Consider the following 13635-nt stretch of genomic DNA (forward strand, 5'->3'; position numbering starts at 1 on the left):
TTATAAAGTAATTGATAGCCTGAGCCACCAGCATGTCTTCCTTCCTTTCTTTATTGGAACAGCTGTTTTAAAAGTGAGGTATAATTGGGAAGAAGACATGCTTTGATTTGTCCTGAATGTAGTTCATCTGTTGTCTTGAACAAAATATAATGGAAATATAAATCAAAATGTACAGATTTTGTACCCCACAACATATACAATTACCATAATAACTTAATAATTCACCCATAATAAAACAGCAAATCAGAGGAGCTTCTTATTTTATTTATAGTAATGACAGCCACAGTCCAACGAAGAGTGTAACTTCTAGATGGCACAGCAGGGCTATGATTTTTCTTAATTTTATCAACGAGCAAGAAACAATGAAATAGGAAGCTTGAATTAAAAAAAAAAAGTCCAGCAGGGTGTGTCTTATCATGCATGTGTGCCAGAGATCCCCAATCAGCTCAGCTCCTGAGGAAGAGAAGTGGCACTGTTGCGAATGGTCTCCTCTCCCTTTTCTACAGCTAAGAAGACATGCCCAGGGAGGGCAACCAAACCAGACAGTAAGGTCAGAAGTCTCACCCCTTCTGGTATTGGGGACATAAACACTGGAACCCCAGGAAGGTGACTTCGTCTTGAGAAGACCAGAAAGGAGAGAAGACAAGCACCTGCATGCCATTTAAGCCATTTAGTTACGATTGTTTCAGTCCCTTTGAAGCCTGAGTTCATTTGGTCAGGGCTGTTATCATTTTTTCCTTTCGAGTTAAAAAGTAAACAATATTACTGGGGGTGGTACCCCACATTTTTGCATTGTATAGATGACAGAACTAGTTGCTTTTTGCTTTACAATATGTTTAGCAACAAATAAAGTGCTTTATTAGTAATATTGTTTATCTTATTACTTGAGACATGTCGGTGTATAATAGGTGTATAAAGGGAAAGAAAACTACCTCTAGTCATATACATTTTGAAAAGTATTGTGGCCCGAGTTATTTTGTATTTTCTATAACATACTCAAAGCACATAAATTGAATTGACCCACTTACATATGGTCACATTGTTCAAATGATTCCAATGAAACAAAACAAGGTTTATCAGAAGGATATGTTTACTTGGCCTTGCCAAACTATTAACAAAAAATAAAATCATAAACAACATTCAAAATGACAGAAAACCAATTATGATCTATCTAAACAAGTGCTAGGTGCTCACTGTAAATGCAGGGCCACTAGGGTAAACTCTTATTTTCTTCCTTGCTCTTTTACCATATTTAAGGCTGGTTCTTACTCTTCTGGAGAACCCCTAGCTTTGCTTCCTACTTTAAGCTTTGTGAACTTTCAATTCTGAAGGGCCTTTATGACATATTCATACCTAAAGCAAGGGTCAGCACTCTAAGCTGAGTCTACAACCACAGCTTAGCACTCTTAACCCACTTTCTCTGTAAAACCAGGTCATTTGGTTTGCCTCTTATTTATTGCAGGGCTGCCATTATCCTATCCTTGTGATCCCCGTGGACCAAACTGCTACCATATTATTATTCCTGGCAGAACAGGGGGCCAACATGTACCATTTTAAATTGTGGTTGATGATTTTGCCAGTGGAAAACAAATCCTTAAAACAAGGTTTGGTTGAGAAAAAAATATATTGTGTGGAGAAGTTAGACAAAAAACAGCGGTGGTAAAGTGGATTGGACAAATTGTGGTTGGTACCAGTAGTTGACTAAAGGAAAACACTTATAGACATCTACAAAAGCACATGGAAAATTGACACACACATAGGGTGTAGATTACAGAATGCAGAATAACGCCTGCATCAGTTTATTCTACACTAGCGACTACTGTCAGATCACAGACAGTTAACCTGCCATTGTGTCAGATTAATCTGCATTGTCACCTTCTGCTTTAGGATCCAAGGTTATGGTCAACTCTGATGGACAAGACTGCATCCACAAAAGGTACAGACTGGAGAATGGGTTCTTCAAGAGATAATTTAATGTGGAATATCATGTGTTCTCAACACCCTGGCATGGTTACAGAGCTGCACCATATGACAGAAAAACCCATTTCATCAACATTAAGTGCACTATGACCAGTGTCATACACGTGCGATTAGGAGACAACTAAAAGGCCTGAATAACAGTAATTCCATGCCTGACCAAGGAGCTGCAGAGTGCACTAATTCTCTCTCTCAATTCCTTACAGACCATTTTGGAAAATCCCGCCCGGTTCTGGTGCTGCCAACGACGTCACTTCTGGTTCTAGCCCTGATGACATCACTTCCTATCCTTGCATTTAAAGGCCGCCATTTTTAGGCAGCAAATCAGTTCTGTTTTGGACTCAGTCGTGTGAACATGTCTGTTCTGTTTAATCAATTTTGCAGCCGGGAAGTATTATACAGGTGGCTGCCCCAAACCTTTTCAATGACTCTTTGTTGTTCTTGTGACACCAGTTAACAGTAGGTTCACAGGGTGATGAAACCTTCCATGATTCCCTTCATAAGCACCACTAAAAGCAGGGTTTTCTGGCAAGATAGTGAATGACCATGCACTGGAACCAACAGTACTGAAGTTCTTGAAACATAAATACTGAGAAGCCCACCAGGTACTCCAACCTCAGTCTAGCTAGGTATGCATGAACTTTAGGGTTCATGGAAAGGTTCAGCTGACCAGGAACATGAAAACAGACATGAAATGGAACAATATCCTCAAAAACCTTATCGACTATGCATACCTTTGGCTGAAGAACCCCATTCTTATTAATGACTTTTTAATAAATCTATCCCATATAATAATTTTCTTTGTATTATCAAAGGAAAATTTTGCAGAAATTGGATGTGTTTTACCAATATACTGTATAATATACACATATTCACTTTACATTTTATACATGTACTATCAAGTCAAGTCAAGTTGGGGAGCATGCACTGGTACAGTGCGTTGCTGCACCCACTACATGACGAAACAACTCGGGATCCCGGTTAGGAACCCCCAGGCAGACATTCACTGTTGAAGAAAGATTCACGGATTTATACATGTACTATGTATAAAAAAAATTCTTTGTCTTTATTTCACTTGCTTTTTCATAGGTAAAGATAATGGTGACAGACTAGTTTTCTTAGACAAGGCTTTTCTACCTACAGAAAGGTTCACCAGCTAATTATGAGAAATTCCAAAGTCATCCAGAGACACGAGCTGTCAGCGGTGCCCAATATGCTGATGCATTTTGCAAATTCTTTCAGTACCATGGAGCTTTTCTAGAAAATCTAAACTGTAGGGTTCCTCACGTGTGTGACCCTGGTGCTGCTCAAAGGCAAGTGAATCGCTATTATGAGTTTCCCATACTTACACAGAGTAGAGAGATACTGTTTTTTCTTTTTTTTTTTTTTTCTTTCTTGCTGTCCAGTTTTAGCTCTGTTGACCAGTTTCTACAGGCTCTGCCTAATGATCTGGGTTGAGGTGTTCAGCAATTCTTTCTCCAAAGTTCCACAGTGTTCTAACTTGGCCAGTTGTTTATGTATGCTTATGCATTCTGAAGTAACTGGATGTTGCACAGGCAATGGTGCTGCTTTTCAATAGCGTAATTTTTGTTTTACAGGTGACCACACCAACCCCCAACATGTTATCCATTATCAAACCATCTTAATTGAAGTCAGGGTCATGGAGCAGGACTTAAGGAGACTTCACTTTATCCTGGTAACATTAGCTACAAGGAAGACATCTCTATTAACCCTGATTGGGATGCCAGTACATCTCATGGAACACTCATCATGCACACAGCTGCATTCATTTATACCAAGCAAATATGGAGTCACCAATTAACCTAACCACCAAGTCTTTGGGATTTTATTGGAAAACTGGGAGGGTGTTTTAGGAGACACACTCACACTGTTGGAAAGTAAGTACCACGACCCTTGAAATGCAAAGGTATCAGAATAAACTAATTTTATTTACAATTTCATATTTGTCTGCTAGTAGGGCGAGGGAGAGAGACAACAAACTTATTTTTATTGTAAATGCAAGCATGATTCCAGGTGCTGAAGTGTGTTTAAATTCATGTCACAGTTTATTTTTTATTTTGAAACTGTGTAGAACAGACTGCACCATTTCAAAAGGTGTGGTGAACATTTCTCCTTAGAAATTAAAATCTCCATTGATGTTCACAGTGAAATATTTATTTCTGGAGTTTAATATTTTTACTTATTCACTGTGACTTTCAGTGACTGTTTGTATAAAGCCTTGCTGTGCTCATGGTCCGTGTCCTTGTCTTATTGCATTTGTCTCCCTAGAAGGGATGCTGTTGTTATCCTTTTGTCTGTCTTTAAACTGACGTGTGGTGTCTGCTTTCATGTACGTAGACATAATCAAACAACTTTTACTGTATATGCAGTAGCACCTTACTGTAGCATACATCTTCACAAGGTGTTTTGCATGTTAAAAAAGACAAAAAACAGTACTGTGGTTTTCATTTACATTTTCACAATGGAACAAATGCATTTTGAATGACCGTCAGTCACATCTGTGAACCACTGAAGGATACTAAAAAGGCAACAACTCTTGGCCAATGGTCACTTTACAGGAGCTTCAAATTCAAGCTAGTGTTCCAAATGAAGCAGTATGCTTTGCTAAAGGCCATAAAACGGGCAAAGAGTCCTACCATACATGTGGTTTGTCGCTTAGTGGTTGGGCAAGAAGCTGGCATGGTCCCTGTTGAAAATTAAGTGGTATTATATGAAGGCAGAAGGTAGCTCAAAGATATAAAAACCCCTGGAAAAAGAAGCAAACTTCTTTAAAGTGACAGTGAAATAAATGCAGGAAAAAAAGTGCAGAGAAAAGTTGCTAAAAGGTTCTGACATGGGAAGCACTATTAGAAAATGAACTCTTTAAAACATCCAAATGGTGTGTTTTTAAAGTGGAAACCGTTTGACTACACAAAACTCAAGAACCCCACACCCAGAGTCAGAAGTTGTGAAATGTCAGTATAAGGGCCCTTAGATTCTTTTAAGAGGATTACAGCCATCTCCAAAGGAATCGGAGTAAAATATTAAATGTAAAGTATCAGTATTACACCACAAATAATGGCTATATGAAAAGATTGGCAAGATAGGAGTCATAAGCACTGTCTCTTTAGGGAAAAGTCCTAAGGCCCGGGAAGAGGTCATTTTCTGGTCTGAATGCACTTGTTATCCCTATAATGAGGCACATCACTCTGCTCACACTTTCACTATATCAAGTGTTGATGGCAGAATCAATCAAGGTAACCAAAGCTAGACTCTTTCTATGAATAATACAATAGCGGCCAATGCCTCCTTTTTTGAACAGTGGCTGACCTATTAAAGTTAAACGTTGCTCCTACTCAGAAAACAAAACCTGTGCCTGAGAAGAATGTGTGTTCTTGGATGAACTTCTGCCATTTCATTTCTAGAGCAAAGGCTAAAGGAATGAATGAACATGGCCTTGTAAGAAGACATACTGAGATGCTAACAAAAGGAGGCACATGAACCATAAGTGTACCATTTGTTTATGTCTCACAAAATACTGTTAACAGAAGTATTTTTAAAGGTTTGCATATAAAAAGCAACGTTGTTGTAAAACATAGATCTTTTTAAAAGAAATAGCTCTTTTTTTCTGATTTTAAAAAGTCTACTCAAATACTAGTGATGTTGAATTATATTTTGATAAATGATGGTTCTACATTGCTGAACCATGATATTTTTGGTTGAATTCCTTTGGTGGGGGAAATTAAGCCAATGGGTTTGGGACAATCTTTTTATCTTTCATACTTTGCATTATAACAGAATACGCAAACCCACCTTAACAGCACCAGTTCAAGCAAAAAAATGCATAAGCCTTACAATTTGGTAATAGTTTATAACTGTGGCTTTAAAGACTATGCAACTATTAATAAAATAAATATATTACTTTGAAGTTCACGTTCAGGTTTGTGTGGTTTTATGATAAAGAAAATTAATTTGGACAACACAGTGTCAAAGTGTTATGGAACTCAATCAAGTAAAAACACAGACATGGACAGCAGTGGGACAACATCTGTCCGCAAATAGCTAATATCAAAATAAAGGGAACACTCATGAAATGTGGCATCTGATATGGTTGTTCTTTGCACATATAGATAACCAAAGATAACAAGTGAAAGTACTAATTCTGTGTCTTGCATCTTTCAAATAATGAAGAAATACAGTATGTATACTGCTTTTCTTCCTCATGTATAATATGCTGTTTTCAACTAGCTCTGGATTTAGTTGCAGGGAAAACATAAAATTTGAGGATATTGTGTCCCATTCAAGAACTGGCCATGTGGGACTTGCAGATGTAAAGAACTTGCTTATGTAGAAACTTTTCATTTCAGACATCAAAATTGGGTTTTGTCCAGCCCAGTAAAGTTTCCAGCTATTCACACGATCAATAAAGAATAAAGGGAGATATATTCTTTAGAATCTGATGTGAAGTCCTGCTCTACATCTTTCTAATTTGGCAACTAAGGACTGTGTATTTATAAGGCAACAGAATGAATTCAAGTCATGAAAACACAGCTGACTGACACTAAAGGAAGAGGGAATCAGAAGCTTGTTTAAATGTATCCCTGTGGTTGTTGGTGAACTTAGTGGGATGCATAGAATTTTAACAAGTCACACCCTACAGGTCAACAGTTGTGGTACCAGTTAAAATTTATTCATATTTGGTTCCTTTGTGATGAACTTCCAATGACTTTTTGGCATAACATCACAAATGCCTTGAGGAATACAGCAGTGTGCTCACTCAGCTACCACTGAATATGCAGTTTTCCCTCATTGCTTTGTGCTGTCAGTTATGTACTGTTGTTTATACTAGAATGTATGTTCAGTATATATATTTTTCTGCCCTTCACTAGTTACTGCTTTTTAAATCATTCAACCAATGATTTAAATTTTTACATAATTAAATAATGCAGCAAAAAAAATAAATAAATAAAGGAAAGTTTAAGTATATTGATATTCAACTATTTATTATATTTATCCTTTTGGCAGTTCTTGGACTGTGCTCTTCTGTGGTTTAGTTATTTCAAGCATGAGAGTATTACTAAACAAAATTAACCATGAAGTACAAGCTATAGGGCACAAATCAAATGGGATATACTACTGTATGTGCATGGAACTTGTATTAGATCATAAAGATGAAATTCTAGGAATCATTTTCATTTAAAAGCAGTATAGGAAAAAATGTGTTTTATTACTTATGATTAATTAGTATAGTGGAAAAATGGTGCATATAATCATTTTTAAAGAAATCTTTCCCAGAACCAATTACCTATGCTTAGACAATTTGTGTCTTTAATGAATGGCAAACTGTTTTACACATAGTAAGGTATTAATTTATGTTATGCTGCTAGTTATGACAGATGTGCTGTGAGATTTCTCAATTAAGGAATAAGTTTAAAGGTTCAGTAGATATAATAATGGTGCCAGAGAGTGGGGACATGTCACATGTTGATTAACACACACACTCTAAACTTTCACTGTATTCTGCACAAGTGACAATAATGACCCTATAAAGCTATTGCCAAAAGTCTGACTAATGATCTTCAATTTTTTAAACAAAGTGGCTGAGCACATTCATTTCGGTCTAGATGGTTCAAGTTTTCTCTGGCTTACCTGCACAGAAGCATTGGTTCTGTTGCTCGAAGTCACTTCATCCTTAGATGCCACTTTTTGCTGCTTTTTGTTCATCCCTGTGACATTTGAAGACACAATTAGAATAAGGCACATACAACAATTAATTTTATGAATCTAGAACACTTTTTAATTAGTATAGCATCGAGTCAATGAAACTTATGGGATATTGATCTGGTCAGTTAAGTAGCAGAGGGGGTTGTTAATCAGTTTCAGCTGCTTTGGTGTTAATGAAATTAACAACAGGTGCACTAGAGGGGCAACAATGAGACTACCCCCAAAACAGGAATGGTTTAACAGGTGGAGGCCACTGACATATTTCCCTCCTCATGTTTTCTGACTGTTTTTTCATTAGTTTTGCATTTGACTACGGTCAGTGTCACAACTAGTAGCATGAGGCAATACCTGGACCCTATAGTGGTTGCACAGGTAGTCCAACTTCTCCAGGATGGCACATCAATACATGCCATTGCCAGAAGGTTTGCTGTGTCTCCCAGCACAGTCTCAAGGGCATGGAGGAGATTCCAGGAGACAGTCAGTTACTCTAGGAGAGCTGGACAGGGCCATAGAAGGTCCTTAACACTAGAATTACCAGAGCCTACAAGAAAACTCGTAAATGTGGCCCACCTTAAATCCGTTTGCACCTCTCCATCAGCATCTTTTGTCCTTTAAATATGCTGATTAAGACAAGCAGCCGGCTATTCCATCCCCCCACCATCGCAGAAAGTTCACAAAATTGTCCCAGCTCATGCCTTGTTTGATTATCTGGGAGTGAGTGAACTGCTGGAGTTTTAGAGTGCAAATAATGGATCGTTATTTGGAACACATGCATTTCATGTGTGTTCCGTTTCTACAGTAATCTGTGTAAACACATTGTTAAAACAGAAACCTTTTCATATTTTAGTAATAAATGTTACAAAATGTAGGCATAAACTATAGAATGTGTGAAGCCTGAATTCCAAAGATCAAATAAACACTTTCACAAAAGATTCAATGACAATACAACAGCTTCTGTGGCGTAGCGGTAAGATTTGTTGACTTGTAATCAAGATTTACTGGTTCAATCCCGACTGCCTCCTATGTTTGCCGTTTTCAGTAGTGAGGTGCTCTTATTGTTAATATTATACAGTGCACACATACATTTGGTTTGCGTCTGTAACAGACTGTGTACGTTTATAGTACTGTACTTGTAAGAGTTACCTTTTTTTTCACTTTTACTCTCTCAGTCACGATCACCATACATACACCGCCCTAGGGATCTGATGCTGTTAGTTTTTATTTGAAACTGGGAATAACTGTAGATGGGAGTAGTGTTTTGAGGCAATGGAACTGGACATTCTCTGGTCTGGATGGATAAAAGTTGACACACAAACACTGGTGCATCTGCCTTCTTCGTATCTCACCGTCACTTTATTTTTTTTTATTCAGTTTTATTGAGTGTTCCTGCTGCACTGAATAAGCTCACGGCTTCTGGTGCACGATGTCCACACAGCACGGAGGAAAAAAAAAAAAAGACAAATATCAGGAGAGGCGGGGGTTGGGAGGGGGGGGGTAGTTAAAGCGTGATTGTGATTGAGAGAATAAAACTGGAGCTTATTCAGTGCAGCCTTCTGGTGCACGATGTCAACACAGCACGAAGAAAAAAAGAAACAGACAAATATATGGGATATTGGGTATAAAATTAATCAGAAAACATCATCATACTAATGTAATATTAATTTGAAAACGAACAGCATCTCCTGATCTGACTCTAAGTAACAGCGCCACCGTAAATTCACCCCCGATCTGACGCTGTTCGTTTTCAAATAATATTGCATTAGTGCGATGATGTTTTCTGATTAATTTTATACCCATGTCCCATATATTTGTCTCTTTCTTTTTTTTCCTCCGTGTTGCATTCACATCGTGCACCAGAAGACGTGAGCTTATTCAGTGCAGCAGGATCAACGCACATGTACTGTGCTAGGCATGCACGGAAAAAAAAAAGAAACAGACAAATATATGGGACATTGGGTATAAATTTATGGTACTTGTAAAAGTTAGCTTTTTTCAGTTTTATTCTCTCAATCACGATTACGCTGTAACACCCACCCCCCGCGTCTCCTGATCTGACTCTAAGTAACAGCGCCAGCGTAAATTCACACCCGATCTGATGCTGTTCGTTTTTAAATAATATTGCATTAGTGCAATGATGTTTTCAGATTAATTCTCCCCGAGCAGCCATGAGTCGAAGTAAGTCTTGGTAACGAAAACCAATCAGATCGCTTTCTGCTACCAAGATTCTACCAAGAATTGAAAGCTCGTGCCAATCGCAGCCCGTATCAGCTACCAAGAATTGACCATTCACAACCCATTTCGGCTACCAAGAATTGGCCAATGACGGCTCGGTCAGCTACCAAGTATTGGTGAATCATGGCTTGTGTTGGCTACCAAAACTCAGAAAGGGCGGGCCAGCCTCTTGTCAGTTAATGTATTCTGCAAAAGCTTGTTCGAGTCTGCACACAGATGCTTTGCGATTTGCGTTTCATTTTGAACTTTCTAAAAATGTTACTCATGATTGTGCAGATATATTTACATTCATGTACACATTTTTTGAATGATTTTTTAACCATTCTTGGTGCAATTTATTACATTTATTAAATATGTGTGCAAAACGTGTAAAGACAGATATAATAATGTATATATGTATAATTAACTAAATGGTGTGTGTGCTGTTTACTATAAGTATATAAACATTTCCCTTTGCAATATTTCCAAATATTTATTTCTACCTACTTCAAATTAATTAAATGTCAGCAGGAACACTCAATAAAACTGAATAAAAAAAATAAAGTGACAGTGAGATATGAAGAAGGCAGATGCACCAGCGTTTGTGTGTCAGCTTTTATCCCTCCAGATCAGAGAATGTCCACTTCCTTTGCCTTAAACACCACTCCCATCTACAGTTACTCCCAGTTTCAAATAAAAACTAACACCGTCAGCTCCCCTTAGTATATCGTGATCGTGACTGAGAGAATAAAGGTGAAAAAAAAGGTAACTTTCACAAGTCCTACAAATGCATACCATCTGTTACAAACGCAAATCAAATGTATGTGTGTACTGTGTAATATTAACAAATAAGAGCAGCTCACTACTGAAAACAGCAAATACAGGAGGCAGTCAGGATCGAACCGGGAACTCTTGATTGTAAGTCAGCAAATCTTACCGCTACGCCACGGAAGCTGTTGTATCGTCCTTGAACCTTTTGTGAAAGTGTTTATTTGATCTTTGGACTTCAGGCTTCACACATTCTATAGTTTATGCCTACATTTTGTAACATTTATGACTAAAATATGAAAAAGTTTGTTTTAACAATGTGTTTACACAGATTACTGTAGAAACGGAACACACATGAAATGCATGTGTTTCAAATAACGATCTATTATTTCCACTCTAAAACTCCAGCAGTTCACTCACTCCCAGATAATCAAACAAGGCATGAGCTGGGAGAATTTTGTGAACTTTTTGCGATGGTGGGGGGGATGGAATAGCCGGCTGCTTGCTGCTTGTCTTAATCGGCACATTTACAGGACAAAAGACGCTGACGGAGAGGTACTAACGGATTTAAGGTGGGCCGGATTTACGAGTTTTCTCATAGGCTCTGGTAATTCTAGTGTTAACCCATCAGTAGGACCAGTATCTGCTCCTTTAGGCAAGGAGGAACAGGATGAGCATTGTCAGAGCCCTACAAAATGACCTCCAGTAGGTCACTGGTGTGAATGTCTCTGGCCAAACAATCAGAAACGGACTTTATGAGGGTGGCCTGAGGGCCCAACGTCCTCTAGTGGGTCATGTGCTCACTAGCCGGCACCGAGGAGCCTGATTGGCATTTGCCATAGAATACCAGAAATGGCAGGTCCACCACTGGCACACTGTGCTTTTCACAGATAAGAGCAGGTTCACCCTGAGCACTTGTGACAGACGTGAAAAGGTCAGGAGAAGCTGTGGAGAACATTATGCTGCCTGTAACATCATTTGGCATGACCAGTTTGGTGGTGAGTCAGTGATGGTCTGGGAAGGCATATCCATGGAGGGACGCACAGACCTCTACAGGCTAGTCAACGGCAACTTGACTGCCATTAGGTATCGGGATGAGATCATTGGACCCATTTTCAGACCCTATGCTGGTGCAGTGGGTCCTAGGTTCCTCCTGGTGCACGACAATGCCCGGCCTCATGTGGCATGAGTATGAAGGCAGTTCCTGGAGGATGAAGGATTTGATATCATTGACTGGCCCCCACGCTCGCCCGAACTAAATCCAATAGAACACCTTTGGGATATTATGTTTCGGTCCATCCGACGCCGCCAGGTTGCGCCTCAGACTAGCCTGCTGCGTCATTTTTTCACTGATTTTCAGGGTGTCTTTGAATTCAGTCCTCTGTAGGTTGATAATTTTCATTTCCATCAAACAATGAGGCATCCTTTCATTCCTAACACATTACCCAGTCCATATCAATATAGATTTCCAGCATGATTTTTTTTTCCACATTTAGATTTGATGTGTTTTCAAAATGTTCACTTAATTTTTTTGAGCAGTTTACTTTATTTTAGATTTTTTAAAGAGATTAGGTAAAGAACATTAAGATTTTTAATTTTGCATTTTAAGTCAACTACAGTGGTGCCTCATAGTTCGAATGATTCTAACTTTGAACATTTCAGAGTTTGAATGCTAAATTCCAAGAGAAATACGGCCCGGAGTTTGAACAATACTTCTAAGTTTGAACTGTGTAAGCCGTGAAAAAAATGCAGCAGATGGCACTTACACAGCAAACATAAATGTATTTTGTTGTGTACAGTCTTAGTGTTGGTATACTAGCTGTTGTTGACATAAAGGCAAAACTCGATAGCTGTATCCGGAATGAGTGAATGAAGCCAGGTCTCTGTAATTAGCAGAAAGCAACTGTCCTTAACAATCTTATTTGCTGTAACCTGTAGCTTTAATTTGCCCATCTTATTTGCAAATAATCTTGCGTTGGAGAGAAAAATACTAGGAAGAGACAGTTTGTGTGGTGACCACCATAGCCTCTCCAGCATGGCAGCCCTGCTAACCTGTTTCTGCCTCCTGTCCTTGTGCAACCTCCGTCTCCTACCTGTGGGGATGTTAATCCTTGGGGAGCCTGGACGCCTGGTTATGTCTGCTGGGATGTCGTTGAAGCAGAGAAACTCCGCTGTAACAGTTTTCTTGTTGCATAGTCCTATTTTTAGGAAATCTTGCCAGCTGTAGACATTATTCGCCCAGCAGAATGTCATTATGATGAACAGCAACACATACACAAAAGGACAAATAAAGCGCCAAATGGAAGAGCACCAAGCCACTGCGTCTATGCGTGCCTCCTTATATTTCATTTTATGATACTGTATTTATGTATTTTATTTATTGTTTTCATGTTTTAATGTCCTGTTTGCTTCATCAGGCCGTGATCTTCAACTCTCTCTGGATCGGTTCGCAGCTGAGTGTGAAGCGGCTGGGATGGGAATCAGCACCTCCAAATCCGAGACCATGGTCCACAGCCGGAAAAGGGTGGAGTGCCCTCTCAGGGTTGGGAGTGAGATCCTGCCCCAAGTGGAGGAGTTCAAGTATCTCGGGGTCTTGTTCACGAGTGAGGGAAGAATGGAGCGGGAGATCGACAGGCGGATCTGTGCGGCGTCCGCAGTGATGCGGGCACTGCATCGGTCTGTCGTGGTGAAAAAGGAGCTAAGCCGCAAGGCGAAGCTCTCAATTTACCAGTCGATCTATGTTCCTACCCTCACCTATGGTCATGAGCTATGGGTAGTGACCGAAAGAACGAGATCGCGAAGTGGCTGAAATGAGTTTTCTCCGCAGGGTGTCTGGGCTCTCCCTTAAAGATGGGGTGAGAAGCTCAATCATCCGGGAGGGGCTTAGAGTAGAGCCGCTGCTCCTCCGCATCGAGAGAAGTCAGATGAGGTGGCTCGGGCATCTGATCAGGATGC

At 39.3% G+C, this 13635-nt stretch overlaps 2 protein-coding genes across 2 annotated transcripts in view; one reads left to right on the top strand and one right to left on the bottom strand.

Annotated features, from left to right (window-relative positions):
* si:dkey-3h3.3 (uncharacterized protein LOC100144568 homolog) overlaps positions 1-4119 on the top strand; it is a 34235-nt gene extending 30116 nt beyond the window's left edge. Inside the window, exon 5 of the transcript XR_003716758.2 lies at positions 3576-4119. The gene's annotated coding sequence lies outside the window, so the exon portion shown is untranslated. The remainder of the gene's footprint in view (positions 1-3575) is intronic.
* parp8 (poly (ADP-ribose) polymerase family, member 8) overlaps positions 1-13635 on the bottom strand; it is a 196691-nt gene that overhangs the window by 10176 nt on the left and 172880 nt on the right. Inside the window, exon 23 of the mRNA XM_028805630.2 lies at positions 7627-7703. Coding sequence (XP_028661463.1) covers positions 7627-7703 — 77 coding nt within the window. The remainder of the gene's footprint in view (positions 1-7626; positions 7704-13635) is intronic.

Source organism: Erpetoichthys calabaricus, chromosome 7 (genome assembly GCF_900747795.2).
Source record: "Erpetoichthys calabaricus chromosome 7, fErpCal1.3, whole genome shotgun sequence".
Taxonomy (NCBI): Eukaryota; Metazoa; Chordata; class Cladistia; order Polypteriformes; family Polypteridae; genus Erpetoichthys; species Erpetoichthys calabaricus.